General features: G+C 36.4%; 1 protein-coding gene across 9 annotated transcripts in view; it reads right to left on the bottom strand.

Annotated features, from left to right (window-relative positions):
• rapgef6 (Rap guanine nucleotide exchange factor (GEF) 6) overlaps positions 1 to 18948 on the bottom strand; it is a 122455-nt gene that overhangs the window by 35122 nt on the left and 68385 nt on the right. For all 9 annotated transcript variants that reach the window (XM_024266552.2, XM_036215220.1, XM_036215219.1 and 6 more), the window contains 5 exons: positions 9924 to 10055; positions 5737 to 5917; positions 4646 to 4782; positions 2015 to 2173; positions 1093 to 1245 (listed from right to left, as the gene is read on the bottom strand). In XM_024266552.2, the coding sequence (XP_024122320.1) occupies positions 1093 to 1245; positions 2015 to 2173; positions 4646 to 4782; positions 5737 to 5917; positions 9924 to 10055 (762 nt within the window). The remainder of the gene's footprint in view (positions 1 to 1092; positions 1246 to 2014; positions 2174 to 4645; positions 4783 to 5736; positions 5918 to 9923; positions 10056 to 18948) is intronic.

Genomic DNA, 18948 nt, shown 5'->3' with positions numbered 1-18948 from the left:
CGACAGAAGATACATATTTTTCAGCGTCTGACAACAGAAACTGCAAACGTTTGAAGGTTGCTAAATCAACTCTTTACCACAATTCAGGCAAAAAAAAAACAAAAAACAAAACATAATTCTGCTTTTCCTCTTCTTCAAAAATCAAATGTCTTATTCCAATGAGTGAATTCTCATAATACCTAACATTACTTGTTTCTAATCTTATTTAATTTTTTAACATTTTGTTTTGATTTCTGTCTTTTTTTAACATTTTGGTTTCTCCAAATTTGTTTTTAATTTATAAATGTCTTATATTTATTTATATATTTATTGTTATTGTGTTATTTAGCATTTTTTTGCTGGGTAGTTTGGTGATGAGATTTGTGCTTCAGGACCATAATAGTTTTTAACGCTTGAAATAAACCAATCAATGAACATTAACAGTCATCTACACCTAGATTTTTATTCAGAACAAAGCTTAGGCTACATCTACACTGCCAGAGTTTAATAAACCGTTATAACACTACCAAAACTCTGAAAATAAATGCTGACAGTCTACAGTAGGTCAGCACAGAAGAGCATGAACACACCAAAGCTCTCCTATTTTTAGGACAAACTTTTTTTCATTTTGCTTTCAATGAGTCCGTCTCTGCTTGAAGATAATTCTGATACTTGTTATGCGACTTCAGTAAAGAAAAGCTTCTTTATTGTTGAAGACTCAAGATTATTTGTCACTTTAAATGTTATTATGGACTCAGATTTCAGAGAAAAAGATCTTCTTACACAGATTAAACTTATACCACCTTTCTTTTTTCTTAATTCAGGAAGCATTAGTGTCAAACTTATTATTTTGAGCAAATACTTTATTCATACATGTAAATGAAAAAAAATGCTTTTCTGAGTATTTCAAGCCTCTTAAATACACTACAATAATGTTTTGAAGAACAGCACAATTACTGTTATTTTAAGTTCTCTATTGCCTTCCTTCTGCCAAATCTTTACTTTTATTTACTTTTTTCACTGTGTTGTTTTTGTTCATTTCCTATTTATGTTTTACCTTAACTTGGTTTTTACAGGAATGAGCAAAAAAAAAATAAAAAATAAGTGTCAAACCTTGATCACGATGTGTCCTTTCCTGGTCCCACTGCGGTCGAGCTCTCGGTGCTCCTTCACCATCACAATCTCCCCCTCCTCCTCCACCTTGTGCGTGTTCTTCTCCACATGGTTGAGGATACGCCAGTAGTCCTCCTGAGCGATGCAGACGAACTGGTCGAGGACGACATGAGGACAGCGGGTGAACTTGTAGAAGAGTAAAATGTTGCTTTGCACCACGGTCGGGTACTGAAGCAGCAGCACAGAAGAAGCCAGAGAGCGTCCAGCCAGAGTCATGGGAAAAAAGGAACGGCCAGGAACAGCACAGATCTCTCCTCAAAGTTAAGGAAACAAGGCCCAGTTTAAGAAGACAGAATTATCTGTGCATCTGAGCCAACCCGCAAAAACATAGCTTCTCATTGTAACACGCTGAGCAGAATGTGTTTAGATGAGATTTTGACAAGTTCTGCAACTTCCTGCAAATTTAAGGAAAGGAAATGATGCGCACAACAGAGGAACTGGGCGGTGTAGACAGAAGGACTGCAAGTGAATGTCGAGCTTGTTTCTCTTTTCACATCCCAGCTCTATTTAAAACTGATCAAACCACTAAACAACTAGAAGAGACACACACCGACTCCTAGCCCTGTAAAGAAAACTAAGAGTTTCATTAGGTAAGTAAAACGGTTATCGGGAAGTCGATACGCTGATGCTCATTTCTGCTGTGGCTGCAGGTCGACTTTATGGTCAAAAGAAGAAATGAAAACAAGACTCAACTTTGACATTTTTTAGACTCTGGCACACGTAAAGCAAAGTTGAGCTTAGCTTGGCAAAAAAATAAAACTTTCAACCTTTCACCTTCTTCTCGTGAGAGGAAGATCATCAAATGTCATGTTTGAGCAGTTTGTGAAACAACAAACAAAAATGCTCATTCATGTCTCTTTACCTGGCAGTCATCGCCCTTGGTGCGAACCTCTCCACGCATGTACTGTTTTTCCAGCGATGGAGAGATGCCGAAGCTGTTTCCCATGCAGAGAGTTTCTTCTCTTCCATCTGGGTAGCTTATCTCCACCGCTCCATTTAGGATGACACGCCAGTGGTCGAGCTAACAACACAAAACAAGACCATAACAAATAAATGTTTAGCTTTCGTTCTACATATCAAACATTTTAGTTAGTTTTTCAGCAACTGCATTAAAAACTATTCAAACTTTATGTTTACACTGATATTAGACATAAAATACATTTTATTTACTAGTATAACATTCTATTTTATTTGATAATTTTGGTATCAATTTCTGCCAAAACAATTTTAAATTAATTATTTACAAGCAAACATTTAGCTCAATGACTTATTTTATGCTCCAAATCCCTGACTGCTAGCTGCCAGCACACCACACCCAAACAACAACAACCGTTTTGTGGTAGACGTTCACTCATTAGTCCTGCGGTCGTTATTACACAGCTGTACAGTTTAAACTGAAAAGGCAGAATGATGTATTATTAGAGGTTGTTTATCATTTCTTTGGACGTTTAATCTAGAAGCCATTTGCAACCAATAATAAGCATGTTGGAAATGCATTGAACTTTATTTCTTAAACATACTTAAAAGACCTGTATTGGTTAGACCACATTTAAGCTTTGTTTTTTTTTTTAAACAGAAAAATATTTAGCAGTAAAAACCAGACACTGAGTGTAGAAAAAATATTTATTAAATAAAAATACTTAAGAAAAGCACTTGGTTGGGAGAAAAACAACTTATATGTGATATACAGTTGCAGTTTTTCATGTTCTGATACTAAAATTTATTTTATACATTTCACGTGAAAGCTGCATTAGTATTTAGACGTTTTCCAAAGTCACTGTCTTTTAAAAAATTTTGATATATTGTGTCCGTTACAGTCTTGGGAAATACTAGGATATATCGTGTCATATCGTGCATATCACCAAACTCTTGCCAACACATAGGCCTTGCCAGCAATAACTAAAAAAACACAAGTTTTCTGAAATCTTCAACAGTTTCTGGCAGAGAATAAAAAGGTTCTTTATTTCATCTTTGCACAGTTATGCAGCACATTATGAACATAAAGTGTTGCATATCAGCGCAGAAGTTGCTTTTCTATGCAACAAAATCAAGTGATTTACATTAAATTGCGTAAGCATTTCACTATTGTACAGTGTTGCAAATGAGATGCTTTTCTCTACTTCAGAAACTGCTGGAATTGCGTAAACAACAGTGAGGGTTAAAACTATGAGGTGCAAATCTATACTGGAGCTGGAAAATCCTGAGATACAAATGGCCGCCTTTCAACAACGTCTATTCATTGCGGCGTGAGAGGAGGATGGAGGGAGTATGAATGAGCCCTCAGTCCCTTACTGGGATTTCCTTTTCTCTGCATTTCTCCACATCTTTCTTACTAAGTAAATCAATTATCCTCTTTTCCAATTGTGTCTCTACCAGTTTTTTATTTTTCAATTCCGTCTGCTGGGCTCCCTCTTCTTTTTTTCCTCAGAACTGACAAATAGGAGAGGGAGAGGAAAGGTAACCGCACAAGTGTCATTGTAAATAAAACTTCTTGAAGGCAGTTTTTTGTACAGTTTTCCCATATTTGTCATAGTATAGCCTCTGGATTTACTTGATGAAAAATGCAGGAGCCTCCAGACGTGGGTAAACACAGAGTTATTATACATTGAGCTCCAACAAGTCAATAAAATCTCTGCTTCTCCTGGCAGCCCCTCGATGGATCCAGAACTTGTTTCCTTTTAACCGCTTAATATTTTTCTTTCCCTATTATTCTCACACCGACAAGTCATCTGGACTTCTGAAAGAAGTCAAGCGCCGCTCTCAGACATTCGACATGAGTCCACAGAGAGACAGGAATGCAGAGCTGCCCATCGATCAAGCAGCACAGAGGCCTGTTTCTGAGAAGCACACTTCCTATTCATCTGAACTGTTGTGAATGTGTTCGCCGTTTCCTGATGCCGATGTGTGTCCTGGTCCTCCTAGGCTAAATGGCGAGTAGTTTTCAGTCATTTACCGCCCTGTCAGTTCTGACGGTGTTCTTTAAAAACAGCTGGGAGAGCGCTCCAGCTTCTCAGGCATGTAATTGTGATTGACAGGTATTACGGACTGCTTTCCACACCAGCCTCTGAATGACTAAGCTTTGGTTAGACTGACGGCAAGGGTGTCAGAATTTTAAAACAAGTAACATCACACGCTTATATATTGTTCAGACATACATCTTCTAAAGATGTATCTTTCCATCTGGACGGGTCGCCAGTCCGTGGCAGGGCCAAACACGACATGAGCAATCATTTATCACTGATTCAATTACAATAAATTTTAATCAACATAAGGCAGTTTATTAAACTTTAATGATCCAGTGTAACCGAGTTATTGAACCAAAATTATGCATGTCATAATTACTGTAAAAATTATTCATCAACACAGCAAACTTAAGAAGTAGATGTCAGAAAATCTACTGTACTGATCCATAAATTGAGCCTTTTTACAAAGTTTCTGCAGCTTCTTTTGGCTTAGTCTACCCAAAGTTCTGTGTGGTTTTCTTTCTCCATACCTCTTGTTTGTCGCGCAGTATGACATGACCAGCCTGCTCCACCACCTCAAAGACCATGACCCTGCACAGCTCCCTCCGGACAGACATGGTCATGTTGGCGAACGCCGGCAGCTGGTGCATGAACTCCAGCAGTTGCTCTGTATGGAATAAAACCCGTTACAGAAAGTGAATGCAAGGCAAAGGGAAGAAATAGATATTTTTAGCAAAGAAATGTGCAGCTAGTGACACAAAACATCACAACAAACTTTTAATTGATCTTTTGAATTTATGCGACTAAACTCACAGAGAAAAAAGGATGAGCTAAAGCTGATCCTTCTTCAGAATTCCAATTTTCACAATATTTTACAGATGCCTACTCTATAAGTAATTATGACTCCTTCACTAATTTACTATCTTGACATTTTGTATTTATGAAAACAAAAATACTTCCCTCTGAAACATTTTAGAAAAACCTTATTTTACTAAATACAAGGAATCTAGTAAAAGAAGAACATCAATACATAAACTTCAGTGGACAAATAGATAAATTGTGATTGTAAACTAAATGTTAAGTCCTTTGAAACTTTTTGAGAGTTTTGTGAAACGTAACACATTTAAAACATTTATTCTGACTCTGTAAAAACACAAGGAAAAACAGCTATCAAATGAGCCAGAGTAACACTTGTGTTAGATGTAATCAACACTAAACACAGAACGTGCTCCGGCAGTTTAAGTGAAGGCCAGGAGAAGGCCAGACTCCAGGTAGGTGCTCAGCAGGAAATCTCACAACTTCTCTGAGCTCTCTGATGTGTTTACCGTCTCCTCTAAGACACCACAGGCTCTCACTAATGAGCATGTTTCTCTGATTGCCTACTTATAAATACACACTGAAAGAGCAGCACCGTTTACACACCATTTATAAAAAAGAAATGACATTTGTTTGTTGAGAAAAAAAAAAGGTTTAGTCTAAAATAGAAAAAAAAACTGTATTTATAAATCTGGCAAAACTTTGTGTATCCAATAAAAACATTTAGTTTGGTTTACTTTTTCAGGGGAATGCACTTTTTTCAGTTAATAGTTTAAGGTAAAGTTGAAAGAGAGATTTTAATCACCAATGTCGTCATCGTGCCGGTCAGCCGGATCTTTTTCCAGACATTCTCGGACCACATCTCGCCCAAGGAGAGCGTCCGAGGCCCTCTCCAGATCTTCATCTTCCTCCTCCTCTTCCTCGCTGTCTACAGCCGCCTCCGGAAGTCCAGACAGGTCAACATCGCCCAGCTCACTTTCAGTGGCCTGAAAAAGCACAACAGCGGTAATATTATTCGATGGTTCATTCACATTCTCGAGCCGTACATAGATGATTCAGAGACAGTCCATCAGACGGGAAATTAAAGAGCTGCAGCATAAAATCTTGTTAAGAGATCAGCTTTATGGAGCTATTGACCACAAAAATAATTGGAAACAGTGTTCCACAATTGATTTTTGTTGCAAAATGTAATGCTATGGCTTTTATTTTAACTGAGGACAGATAAGGCATCCATGCTCACATGAGCAGCTGTACCGGCGACCCCCGGCTAAACCCCGACACCGAGTTCCAGCCTCAAACACAGAGGCCACCAGCTAAATATTCAAATGTAACCTCATCAGTTCATATCACAACCTGTAGGCAGACAGATGGTTGGCAGAGTATGAATCAAAAGAGGCGTTTGAGGTCACTTGGGATTTGAACCATCAACCCAGAGGGTGAAAGGTTCTGCTCTCTGAGGGCAGTGCCAGCCCTGCAGTCCATCTGTTGATTTGTTCTGAGAGAAATGAGAATTGCAGAGATTTCAACTCAATCTCTGCTCTTCTCATGATTTCTAAATCACATTTTCATAAAAATGAAATACTTTATTTTTTTCATAATTAAATGCTTCACTTTTGCTGCATTTGACAAAATAAATGTGACAGCTAATCACAGAAAAAGAAAGTAACTGTGGGTTAGTTTAGAGACACAACGATTATTAGAGAGAAATTTGCGAATACTTGCTCTTAAAGTTACAATGGAGATCTGAAATTTGCAGAACTTTTGGATGAAAGAAAGAACAAAATTGTAAAATTCCAAAAATCAACAAGGAGTGGGAATTATACTTTTTTTTCTCAACTAAAAGTAAAACATGCCTTTACAGTGGCTGTTTTTACATAGATCCCCATGCTGCTTGCTGACTTTCGTTGTTATGGTTTGTTGGTAAATAAATTGTCTTGTGGATTTATTTTTGCAATAATGTAAAGGTCAAGAAGTCACTAATGAACGTTGGCCCTTTAAAAGGCTGCAGGGAAATCTATCATGTCAGCAATGGAGATGCAGGGAAGACGACCCAGCTTTCTTTACAGGAGAAGTGAATTAAAAGACTATATGAGGAGCAGTGGAATTACAGCTTGCTATATCCTCGTTCTGTTTCTCACCACACCACGTTCAGTGTAGATTTGAATTAAGCATGCAGAATTTGCCCTTTCAGTCCAACACCTATGGTCTCAGAACAGCTCTGGACCAGGACATTTCTTAGCACAACATATTTGTCAGATCCATCAAATTTATAAGTGATGAGTCAGGAGAGAAAAGAGAAGAATGAGAGGACATGATTTCGAGAAGAGGTCGAGAAACAGAAAATATAATGAAATACTGAGGAGGAAGAATAAAGAAATATCTATGCATGACAGAAGCTAACAACAACATGGTGCTATCTATGACAGTTGAGGTCCAAGCCTGACTGGAGGGTCAGATCTTTCAGACAGTTTCAAATAAACATTCAGGCCAGTCACAGGCAAGCCTAAAAGATCGAAAGCGCGCGATAAATACCAAATTTTTGTTTTCAATCTGCATTGCACAAATACCATTTTATAAATTGGGATTTAATTATTTAAAGTAAGAGTTGTTCTATTTTAGGTTTTTACATCAAGAAATGTTGAGTGCCATTTCATACGTTTCCAAAGTAGACAAAGAAAGTCTGACAGCAAGAGCTCCTTTGAAGGAAAATAAATAAACATATTTAAATCTTCACGAGAACATCCTTTAAAAACACTAATTTATTTTAAGAATGTTTTTTTCTTTTTTTGAGTCGAAAGTCATTTGTTTCCTAGTTTTGGCATAATTTAGCTCAAAAATGACATTCTAGTTTTGACTTATTTCTTAAAAAGTGCATTCTATACAAACACAACTCTTAAATTTTGTGGGTCTTAAGATCACATAAGCTATTAAAATAAAAAATAAAACCAAAAAGCTAATAATAATAATAATAACAAGCTTGAATCAAAAAAGACCTTGCGAGCCTTAGTTAGGCAGGGCATTTGATTTACATTATTTTCTGATTGATAAAAGACTTGGTGACATATGAATCCAACCTTACACAAAACACACTTACTAGTTTGTCCTCTATGATCAACAGTTGACCCTTCTGTGAATTGGAATGCCATCACAAAATCCAACTCCCACGATTGATCAAAGTTCTACCTGGTTTAACTTGTAATGTGCATTCAGTGGCCGTGGGTCCTGTTCGTAGAGCCTGAAAACGGTCGTAGAAACGTATGTAGCTACGAGTGAATGTGAAGGTTCTGGATGTGGAAGGTGCAGAAGGTGGTGTGAACGTGGCTTGGGGCCACATCCATTTGAAACTCAGATCTGCAGCCTTGACAGCACGCATTAAAAAAAAAATATGCTGAAACAAAGAAAAACATCCAAGTCCAGAAATAAATGTACGTATCAAGTGTGAGTAACATAACCTAAAAGAAATATAGAAGCAACAATTCATTAAGATAATACCAGGCCTTATACAGCCTCATGTAGGTCAAGACACTTACTTCCCTTTAGAAGGAAACACTCTTAAATCTCTAAAAAGTCTTGACCTACACGACGTTGTGCAAGAAAAGATTTCCTGTTCACAAAACCTTTGCTTGAACGAAGCCAGCTGTTGTGTAGCATTATGGTTACAGTTATTAACATAATAAATAACAGGCATTCATGAACTTTGAGAGGTTGATTGTGCATCAAGCACAGATCTACATCATTTTTTTTTTATTAACAGAGGGACCTTCACTGCCCATCACTCAGTGATCCATGAATATGGAGTCATACACTTCAACAACTAGATTAACCTTTTGTTGCTCCAATTATAAAAGTCATATTAGAAGACTGAGGTTTATTACTTTGGCATATAAATGTCAAATGTTTAATCTGTAGAAAGCAACACCTAAGTTTTTTGTTTTGCAAGTCCCACTATACTTTTTACATACAGCCTCAAAATAAACTTCGAGGTAAAAATTCTGATCTGGTGTTCTGAATATTTGCTATTTTTAGGGATGCAAGTTGAAAGAATTTTGCAAATATACAAGATGCTAATTATTTTCAAATGTGATAACCGGTATGTACACCTTTGTTTTCCTTATTTAGAATACAACACCAAGTGTTTGTAATTTTTGAATAAATAATGACACTATCACATTAACTTGTGAGTTTTTTTTTTGCTTGAAACTGCTGGAAAAAATGACAACTTTGTCTCTAGTGATTTCAAATCAAAATTAGTGCAATCGCATTCATTGCAGCAAAGCAGAAATATTTTGTAAATTTCATACATGCTGACATTTACATTTTTTTGCAATTACCGATATTGCACCAATGTTAAAGGGCATGACCCCCCTTTCATAAATTATCGTAATCAATTGAAACATTTGCTTTTGGTTAATGAGGATGCTTTGTATTACTGTTCATTAATAGTAGAACATTTATTCTAAATATACATACTCTTTTGTTTTTTTGTCACTTTTACTTGTGTTTGCACTAAAATCTATCAAGATTGAAACAATTACACTCTTTTAAACATATGGTTCAAACTTATTGCTTATGCCTTACTCTTTCTACTTAAAAAGAAAATCAAAAACATGTCCAAAAACCTAGCTGCAATGATGTCATGGAGTACCTGTAGCACAGGTATATGAGGAAACTTGAAAGGTTAACCTCTTAGTCATGACCTTTAATTCACAGCAGGCGGCGTACAGGCAGACGAGCCACCAGGATGCATCATAATTAGGCAGAAGCGAAGGATTATAGGCAGGTTGAGCGACAAGTGACAAGTAAGGAAGTAGAAATAAAGCAAATAAAAAATAGGAAATTAAATATTATATGGTCATTCAATGGAAAAGTAGTTTCTGATCATTTATAAAACAGTTTAAGCGATTTCAAAAACATTAATATTTAACAACATACATGTACAGATCAGTTATGATATTAGTTTGTAAATTCTGATAAAAAAGTGAAAACATCTACCTGATAAATATCTGATAGACTGCTGCTCCCTGAATCACTGGCGATGCTGCATCCTGATTGGCTGGGAGCCATGTGCATTGCCTGCTGGTGGGCGTGGTCTGTCAGGTGCATCTTACTGAGGTCAGCAGGAAGCTGTTCAGACAGAAAGCAGAGATAACAAAGCATGAGAACCCAAAGCATCAAAGTAAAACATCAAAGGCCGCACCTTCTCACATGCACTATAGAACAAAGGAAAAACACACTGTAATACTCTTTGATGCTTTCTTCAGAAAAACATATTGGATGGTCGCAAATTAGAGTCAAAGAGTAAAAGCTATTGTTGTTTGTGTCGAATTGAGAAGCTGGAGGGCAATAACACGGTAAACTAATTCTGGTGATTGAGAAAAATAAAATATAGCTTCAATGTCAGCATTTTTTCATACTCTCAAAGACAATAAGCATTCAAGCAATAAATAACAAGCAATGGATGTATTAACATTCAACTACAACAAAGTTTCCATTAAATGTTGCAGATTTTTTTTTATTTTATGGAAATGTAAAGATCTGACTCCCATTCTCAATGCAAACCTGAATAAAAAAAAATCAAAATCAGAACAAAAAACTGACGAGCTTAATAAATCAACTGCCTACAGATAAACTATGAGGTGCGTTTAAGAGGACAAAAAGGGATTTGCATTGCAAATATTGGCCATTTAGTTGCTACACCTGAGATAAGCGCAGACAATGCAGACAAATCAACTTCACAGCCCTGAGAGTGATCAGCATCCCATTTACAAAGGAACTGCTTCATAAATCTCAAGAATACATCTTCAAATATGCAAAAATAGTCTATCAACAAAAATGGATATATTATTAGACACAAAAACAATTCTTCATTGACTTTTGTAAACAGAAAAGGTTTCTTGTAAAAGGTGTCTGTCCTTATGAGGCAGATGATGCTGCACATGAAAGATTAAATGAACATGAATAAACTGATTCTAACCAACACAATCCCTTTTGTATTAATTACAAGCAACAAAAAAAAACAATCAAAACATTAGCCCTTTAAATATTAATAAGTGATAATGATATTTAATAAGAGAATTAAGTAGCAGTAACAGAAAATTAAGAAATATTTATATATATTGAGTATTTGTTTGCAGAATACTTGGACACAATGTTTAGAAGAACCCTTTTAGTGTAACTTTTGGTCTAAAATATCTTAGATTCTTATTTGTTAGAGGGATATGCAGGTATTCCATTTAACAACAGCCATCTCTGCTCAGGCGAAGACCTGACAACCTTTAAATCTCACGTCTTACCAGCTGGGATCGCGGTAGAGTCAGGGTCAGGGAAGATGTCCTCCTACGACACCAGGAAAACCTACAACATGCCTCTTCCATCACCACATCAGACACCACTGACCATCCTGGCACACGCATAGACCCTGTACTCAAATCGCTGCCTTAAGCCAAGCCGCGACAAACCTAAATGGAGGCTGTTTGAAGCAGCGAGGAACGGCAGTGCCAACATGCAATATTAAAGACGTTGAGTCTGGGGATGCTGCCCCCATACTACTCTCTCCTAATAAGCCTGATGTGCTGTACAACTTCATCGACATTAAAGGTGCCCTATCTTTAATTCTATGGAGAAAGACCAGAGGTGGAGTTTAAAAGCCAAAACCTGACCGTTTTGGTACAGTATCTAGGTTGTTACTAGATAGTTTAGCTTGAAATGAAATGTACGGTAATAATATTCCAATTTACACAATGTCACTTAAAACACTAGCAACACTCGTACCAGCCTCCAAACAATTGAATTCTAATTTTAAGACTCAATTATTGACAAATGAGCATCTAAGATAAATCAATTTCCTATTAAGCACACCCATGAAATGTCATGTACAGTTTTACATTATAACTCATACTCACAATGCAATCTAAAAACATCCGCTTAGTAAATAAACTCCATTCGAATAGACAAACATCTTCCCCCTCTTAGCCCTGCTTCCATCTTTTAACCAACATCCCTCATTACAAGTTCACTGTGTTTCTTGGTAAATGAGAAAAGACAGGAGGGAGGACAGTGAGTGATTGCTAATGTCATCAGTGTTAAAAACATATTGATTTGGAAATGATGGAGCACTTATGAGTGGTCTCACATTTATTTAAATTCATGACGGGGGCGAACATATCCAACAACTTCTCACTGAGAGGAAAATTAGTAAAACAAAGAAATAACCAATCATGAAAGATGGTTAGAGACAAAGTTTTGAACCGTAAAAGTACAAGTTTCAGATGTAAAAAGCAGGAGGGTTGAAGAGAAAAATTTACTTTGTTCTATTAACCAACAGAAACATTAGGAGCTAGAATTGTGCTGAAATCAAGATGTTGTAGATGTTTTTAAAAATAATTCAAGCTCAGTCTGAAATAAAAACATAGTAATAAAGTAACTGATGGGATTGGTGCCTTCGTATAACAGTCTTCTTTTTGTCATCTCGCACATTTTCCAGTGTAATTTTTTTTTTTTGCGTTCTGCATCCTGATTGAGAATAGACCACTGTCAATTAATCTCTGAGCAGAATGTGGTCAATTAGTCATATTCACCTGAATCTTTGAACCAGAAGCAGAACTTTGGTTTCATTCTAGACCTATTTTTCTATGAAAGTTAGAGTGTTTAAACAAGAGAGAAAAGTGTGAAAACGTCAATGTATGTTTGAGAAACGTGTGTAAAATTTGTAGTGAGGGGTTTGACTGTCTATGACCCCTAGACTAATTGTAAAAATAATATCTACTTCTTGGATTTTACCAATAGCGATTCATTTTTACTTCTAGAGTAGACGATAGACCATTGTGTTGCAAAAACACACAATCATGAATCTAGATAAACAAAGAAAATCCAAACCGTCTAATTTTTAAAGTGTGTTGCCAAGCTTTCTAGGACCTAAATAGAGCCATCAATGCTTGCTAGGACACACCAAATGGATAAAGTACAAATAAAAAGCCACAATTAATCCTAAATTTACAGCATCTGAATGGTGCTGTGATTTAAGATTTTGTTTACACTACTGAACTAAAGGGAATGCTTGACATTGCAGTGTTTAGATGCCTTGTTTTTTGTCTGGGTGATTCTTTAGGCTACCAGAAGAAGATTATCCTCCATTGTTTCCTGGCTTAAACTGGATTTTCTAAAAGAGGATAAAGATCAGTTCAGGAATCCATCCGTGAAAGTTAACCAGGACGAAACAGGAGGAAAATTTGCTAAAAAGGTCTAACAGATATACTCTAAGTGGCAAAGCAGACAGTAAAATATGAAAATGTCAATAAATGATTTATACATGAACTACATGGATTCAGGTTGAGACATGAAAAGAACAGGTTAAAAAAATCAATTAGGTTTTGGTTGAAATGCAAGTGTTAAGATTGAACAGGGGAAGCAAGTTCCTGTACTTGGACCAGAGAATGATGGATGGTGGGAAGGTGGGGGGGAGTGAGTGGATGGGGAAGTGGAGGCCTTGTGGCTCCTGTTCACGCCACACACTTAATCCTGCCCTAATCCCCCTCTTTCCCTCTCCCTGCAGGCCAAACCAGAGGGTGGAGGTGACGGGGTTCTCCCATTCTCCTCATGCATTAAGGATGAGAGTTAGGAGATTAAATATAAATGCTCAAGGTTCCTTCGGCTGTACAATTTTATCATGTCAAGGAGTGCGGCACAATTATAGGGGTTCCGAGGCTCTGCTGAAACATATCATTTTAAAGGTGTAAGAAAGATTTCATGTAAGTAAGCCAAAGCGGCAAAAGAAGTGGAAAATCAATAAAGAAGTCCCGGAGCTGTCCAAATTCAGGCGTTCTTTGTTTGGCTGCTCATGAATAAATTACTGATTTAGGGGGGTACATTCATGATTTTTCTGCAGGCAGCTACCATCTTAAATAACGTGCATAGATGTAGACGTTTCTTTTATTTTAAAAAAAATCAGTATACTGGTACATTAATCAAAATGATAATGTAGAAAGATATATGAAAGTAGTTATTAAGTAAAATAAATTAAGGAAAACCTTAACAATAACTCTGTGTTTTAGGTCCAAATTAGAACTTATTTGACATTTAAGGCCCCACTCTGATGAAAATTGTGTTTATGGCATTTTTAATATGTTCTTGTAGCATTTTTCTGATGATAAAAGAAATATGGAAAATAAGTCCAAAATAGTATTTCTGTGTTTGTCTGTATTCAAATTGATGTGAATCAGGCATAAAATAATAAAAATGTATTAAAAAAGAGAGTTTTAAGGGCATAAAAAATACAAAATCTCAGCAACAGGGAAGGGAAGAGCGGATGGGTCCATGCAAACGGTCCCACCCGCATCTAAGAGGATAATTTCTACCGAGTGTCCACGAAAACATCACAGATTTTTGGCAAAAAACATAATGAAAAGACCATTGGGAAAGCTTTCAAAATAGATCAAAAGATGATTGAAGTGGGTGTTTAAGGTTAAGGTGTTCAATATTTTAAGAGTCCCCTTTTTCTATGGAAAATATATTGCTTTTCAAAAAACAAGATTTCTTCTTTTAGCCTGATGACAATATAGCTATGCAAGTCCAATCTTTTAGAAAACATTTTTCTGCTTTCTAACTCATGGGGCAAAGTTGCACCATGCTCCAGAGAATCTGTACAAAATGTAGAAAATAAAAAGTAAGACATTACATTTTTAGATTTGCTTAAAACAGGCTGGAAAAAGAAAAAAAATATGCAACTGTGATTATATACCTCTTAACACGAAACAGTTGGATTTTGACACTAAGTTACAAAAAACTAAATTTGGAGAAAACTTTATTAGTTGGGAAAAGTTTGTTTTTCCTTTTTTTGAACAGATGAACGATCATACATAGTCGATTTAAAGTTGATTTTTATGAACAGAATTAAATAAAGTCAGAAACCATAAACACGCAAGATCAAGTGAAGAGGTGACAGATTTAAAATGGAACAAAAATATCAACAACAGGCATATTCCCTTATCAGAGCAAGATGATAAGGGAAATGAATAATGAATGCTAAAAAAATAAACAATATGATGGATAATAAATGGCTCAGCAAAGTAATTAAAAAAGGATGTGGATGAGGAATCCAGGCGAGGGTTGTGATTAAAGCCTGTAAACAAACAATGGAAAACAAAGCCCAATGAATATTTAAAGACAACTACGCTGTCTAAAAACAACATGATATCAGAGAGGGACTGTACATTTTTCAGAGGGGCTCAGCAGGGAATCTGCACTTTTATGTTCAGTGATAGTTGAGAAATTTTTTTTTGAAAAAAGTTAAACCATTTATTTATTATTTGACAAGAGAGTGGAAACAAATGCAGAAAGATTAAAGAAAAATGCATAATTCCTAGTTTAAATATGGAAAAACTGGTAAACTACTAGCAAAATTAGCTAGAATAATAACTAGAACTCTTTCAAGATAACTGCAAGAGATTGTTATTTAAATTCAACCCTAACCTAAATTAAACTCAAGAAACCAGGAGTGGTTTATCTTTAACCTATCACATATAAAAAGCCTCAGCGCTGAATAAAAACAATTACAGTGGTGGATCAAGGGTCACAGAAAGGCTATGGGATGCTAACAAAGCTGGCCTGTAGATGTCAGCAGTGACAAACTGCCTTGACATGAGTCAACCCACATCAGGGAAGCATGCAAGAATGATTCTATCAAAAAAAAAAAAAAAAAAAATCATGTGTTTCAACCCTGAAATGAACTAATTAAAGAGTGTGCTAGTGTAAAAGGGGCAAACAACTTTATTTAAACAACATTTAAACAACAGAATTTGTAAAGTTTTTTTTTTTTTATGGTAAATAATTAGCTTCACCACTAAGGACTCAATCCACTTTTAATTAGAAAAAAAACAAAGTAAAACTTCTATTTTTCTTAACACCCATCAGTGAGTTGAATTTGTTGGCACAGCATGCTACTAGACCAGAAACCACATCACAGACATCACCTCGGCACAAAAACAAGGCTGCTACTGTCTCGCAGCACACACTCTTCCTTTGACATAGCATCTAACCTACTGCCTCCGTTTGATTTCCTACGGGTTTTCTGATTTCTCTGCTCTATTTCTTTGCATCATCTTTTTCCGGCCCATTTCGGCTCCTTTTTTGCTGTAATTAACTCTGTCTTGTGTCTCCCTTCAACGCATCAACCGCCACAGCCCTTTTCCCCAGTCACCAAGTCCTGCTGTCACTTTTTCATTTGGCGATCACCCTTTTTGTCTGTTTTCATTAAATGTTACCCCTTTAATTCATGAGAAGACTGTCAAATTTGCATTAAATTGAAGGAGGATGAGACACAAAAAGTATGAAAGGGGACTTTTCAAGCCACACTCCAGATTTAACCCTGTAGAACCACAGAAGGTTTTGACCATTGCTGACTATGGGTGGCTTTAATGTTTCAAGGAGCACCTGCCAAAATAACACACGCCAGTAAGAAGAGGAGACTTGCATTAAAAAAATCCCTATGAGAAACTAACTTTACCACATTATAGCCATCTGAGGATTAGGTTTGATGCTTTATAACTGGCTTCTCTCACATTTACAGACATATTAGAACAAATGACCAGAAAACACATAAGAGGCACCTGAAGTCTAAAGGTCTGAAAAAAAAGTTGGTTTATATTAGTTTATGTGTATGCAAGATTTAGAAATCTCAAGGTAGCAAAATGTTAGGCAGGAAAATAATACAGCTAAAATTTGACAGAGTGGGTTAGAATACGGATAAAGTGAAAGTGTGGGAATAGATGAAGATAAAACGTGTCTCCAAAGACACCAATCCTGTCTCAGTCCACACTGTTAGAACTCTGGCAATGTTACTGTGTGCCCTCAAAACTGGAGCATGGAGAAATGTTATGAATTGAAACTTAAATTGGAGGTGACAACTGCAAAGTCAGACATTTGAGACGGAGAAGACGAGAAGAAGAGACAGAGCGTGTCTGGAGTTTAGCACAAAGACGACGCACAAAAACACCAACTAAAGACACAAGCGCCTTCGTCTGCTCAGACACGTTCCTAAGCCTTCACACAGTGAGGTGGTTCTTCAGCATAACACAAAACTTTACAAGAGAGGTGAAAGATCAATAGCTCACTCAACTTGATTCTAATATTCTATACTCCTGCACAAAAAACTAGGAACTGACTCTAGACAGCAACACGAGAAAAGCATCCTCATTGCTTGATCCCAAATGAGGAGATTCTGATAATTTGTTTATCAAATTAGTTGATTACGGTAATTCCATTTGCTCATCCACTTGGGAAACAGGTTATTAATCTGAACTAGTTTAATGTCATTCTAAAATCGTGAATGTGTCTAATAGAATCAGCGCATATAAATGATAAAAAGTCTACCAAGAATAATAATTAAAAATGCGATATAGACATTTTAAATTGTTATTTAATGTGCATTCAACAACTTAATTAAAGTAATGGTCACATGAAGTGTAACATTTTTTGTAATTATAAAAAATAAATGGAAAATTCTGAGGAAATAAAACAACTATTGATGATATAAAGACATAAACATTTGTGCAAACAAAGAAAAAGCAATAAATTCAACAGGGATCACAACTGAAACATTTAATAAGTGAAAGATAATGAAATGATAAAGAAATATCTTATTTATTTAAATTAAACAAGTGTTTTATTTCTGCAATAAGAAAAAAATGAGGAAAAAAATAAACAACAGTTTTCCTTCTACAAAATGAATTCTGCCTGGTAAGAAGTTCCTCAAAAAAACTTGAGAGAAATTCAGTTTCATCTTCGTTAAAGACGAGTGATTTGGCAACCAATTGGTGGAAAGGGACAAAGTTCAGCAATTATTGGTTTCTGGCCCGGACGCACACCGGCTGGCAACTTTCTCCAGCAGATCAACAGCCATTAGTTGGCAGATTCCGCGGTCTGCTCTGCCAGTGTTGTGACAGACGGGATGCTGGATAGCATCAACACTGCCAAAGGCCTGTGACTTTTGCCCCAATTGTCTGATCTTGGAACAAAATTTAGCAAGAACTGGAAGAGAAAAATAAAGCAATAAACAAAAATGGCGTTTTGTCCTCATTTAATATTTGGAAAATGATCAGAGCGGGTTTAGAACATACATGAAAATATGTCTAATAATTGATAGAGTATATTTTTTCTCTCAACACCTACTTGTTTTTATAACCGGAAAATAATCTATAAAGTAGAAATATCTGTGTCTGCCTTAATCTAAACAAGATTAATTCACAGCTTTACAGTGTTAAAATGGTTTAACTCAGTCATGTCAACACAGCTTTCCCTGGTTTAGTTTTCTTTGGCTTACATTGTGGATAATATTACTGGCACATATCAGCACCCCTGCAGTCTAGCCTTTTTTTTTACCGGATCACTAATCCACAGATAAATACAGAATTTAAGTAGGAGCTCCTTCCAGGTGGCATCTAGAGGGACTGCGTGTGTTTCTGGCAGCCGGCAGCAGACAGTCATTATTACTCAGAAGTGTTGTTGTTTCTGAAGAAGATGAAATCTGTCACAGCCTGTCTGAGGCTTCCCACGCAGCAACAATACGGGTACGTCTGCACGCTTTAAAAAATAAATAAATACATAAAAGGAGTGGAAGGGGTTGAATTATTGAATATCTTTAAACTTAAATTCCCCTTACAGGCTAAATTAATCATTGCAGGTTGAGACTAACGGGTAAAGCTAGATGTGAACGTGTATTCTGTGGCATACTGATTGAAAGGCCTTTTCTGAAACCTCAGAAAAAATCTGTAAACTTAATGGATAAAACATGTTCATCCAATATATTGATTGATGGACAATATAATAAGTAGAATTATATCCCCAACTGTTGCTTCAGGAATGTTTGAGTGCATTTTTCTGTTTTCTTTGTACTATTAGCGTGTGTGCGTCTCAGGAAGCTGCAAGGCGTCGCCATCTCCGCCTCTGAGGAAGGTGGGCCAGGGCCAGGTCTGCCGGATACAGGGGAGCAGGAAAAGCAGCCGGCTCCGATACCAATACAAAC

Source organism: Oryzias melastigma, linkage group LG14 (assembly GCF_002922805.2).
Source record: "Oryzias melastigma strain HK-1 linkage group LG14, ASM292280v2, whole genome shotgun sequence".
NCBI lineage: Eukaryota > Metazoa > Chordata > Actinopteri > Beloniformes > Adrianichthyidae > Oryzias > Oryzias melastigma.
Note: the sequence above shows the minus strand (reverse complement) of the source record. Positions and strands in the feature narration are given on the sequence as shown.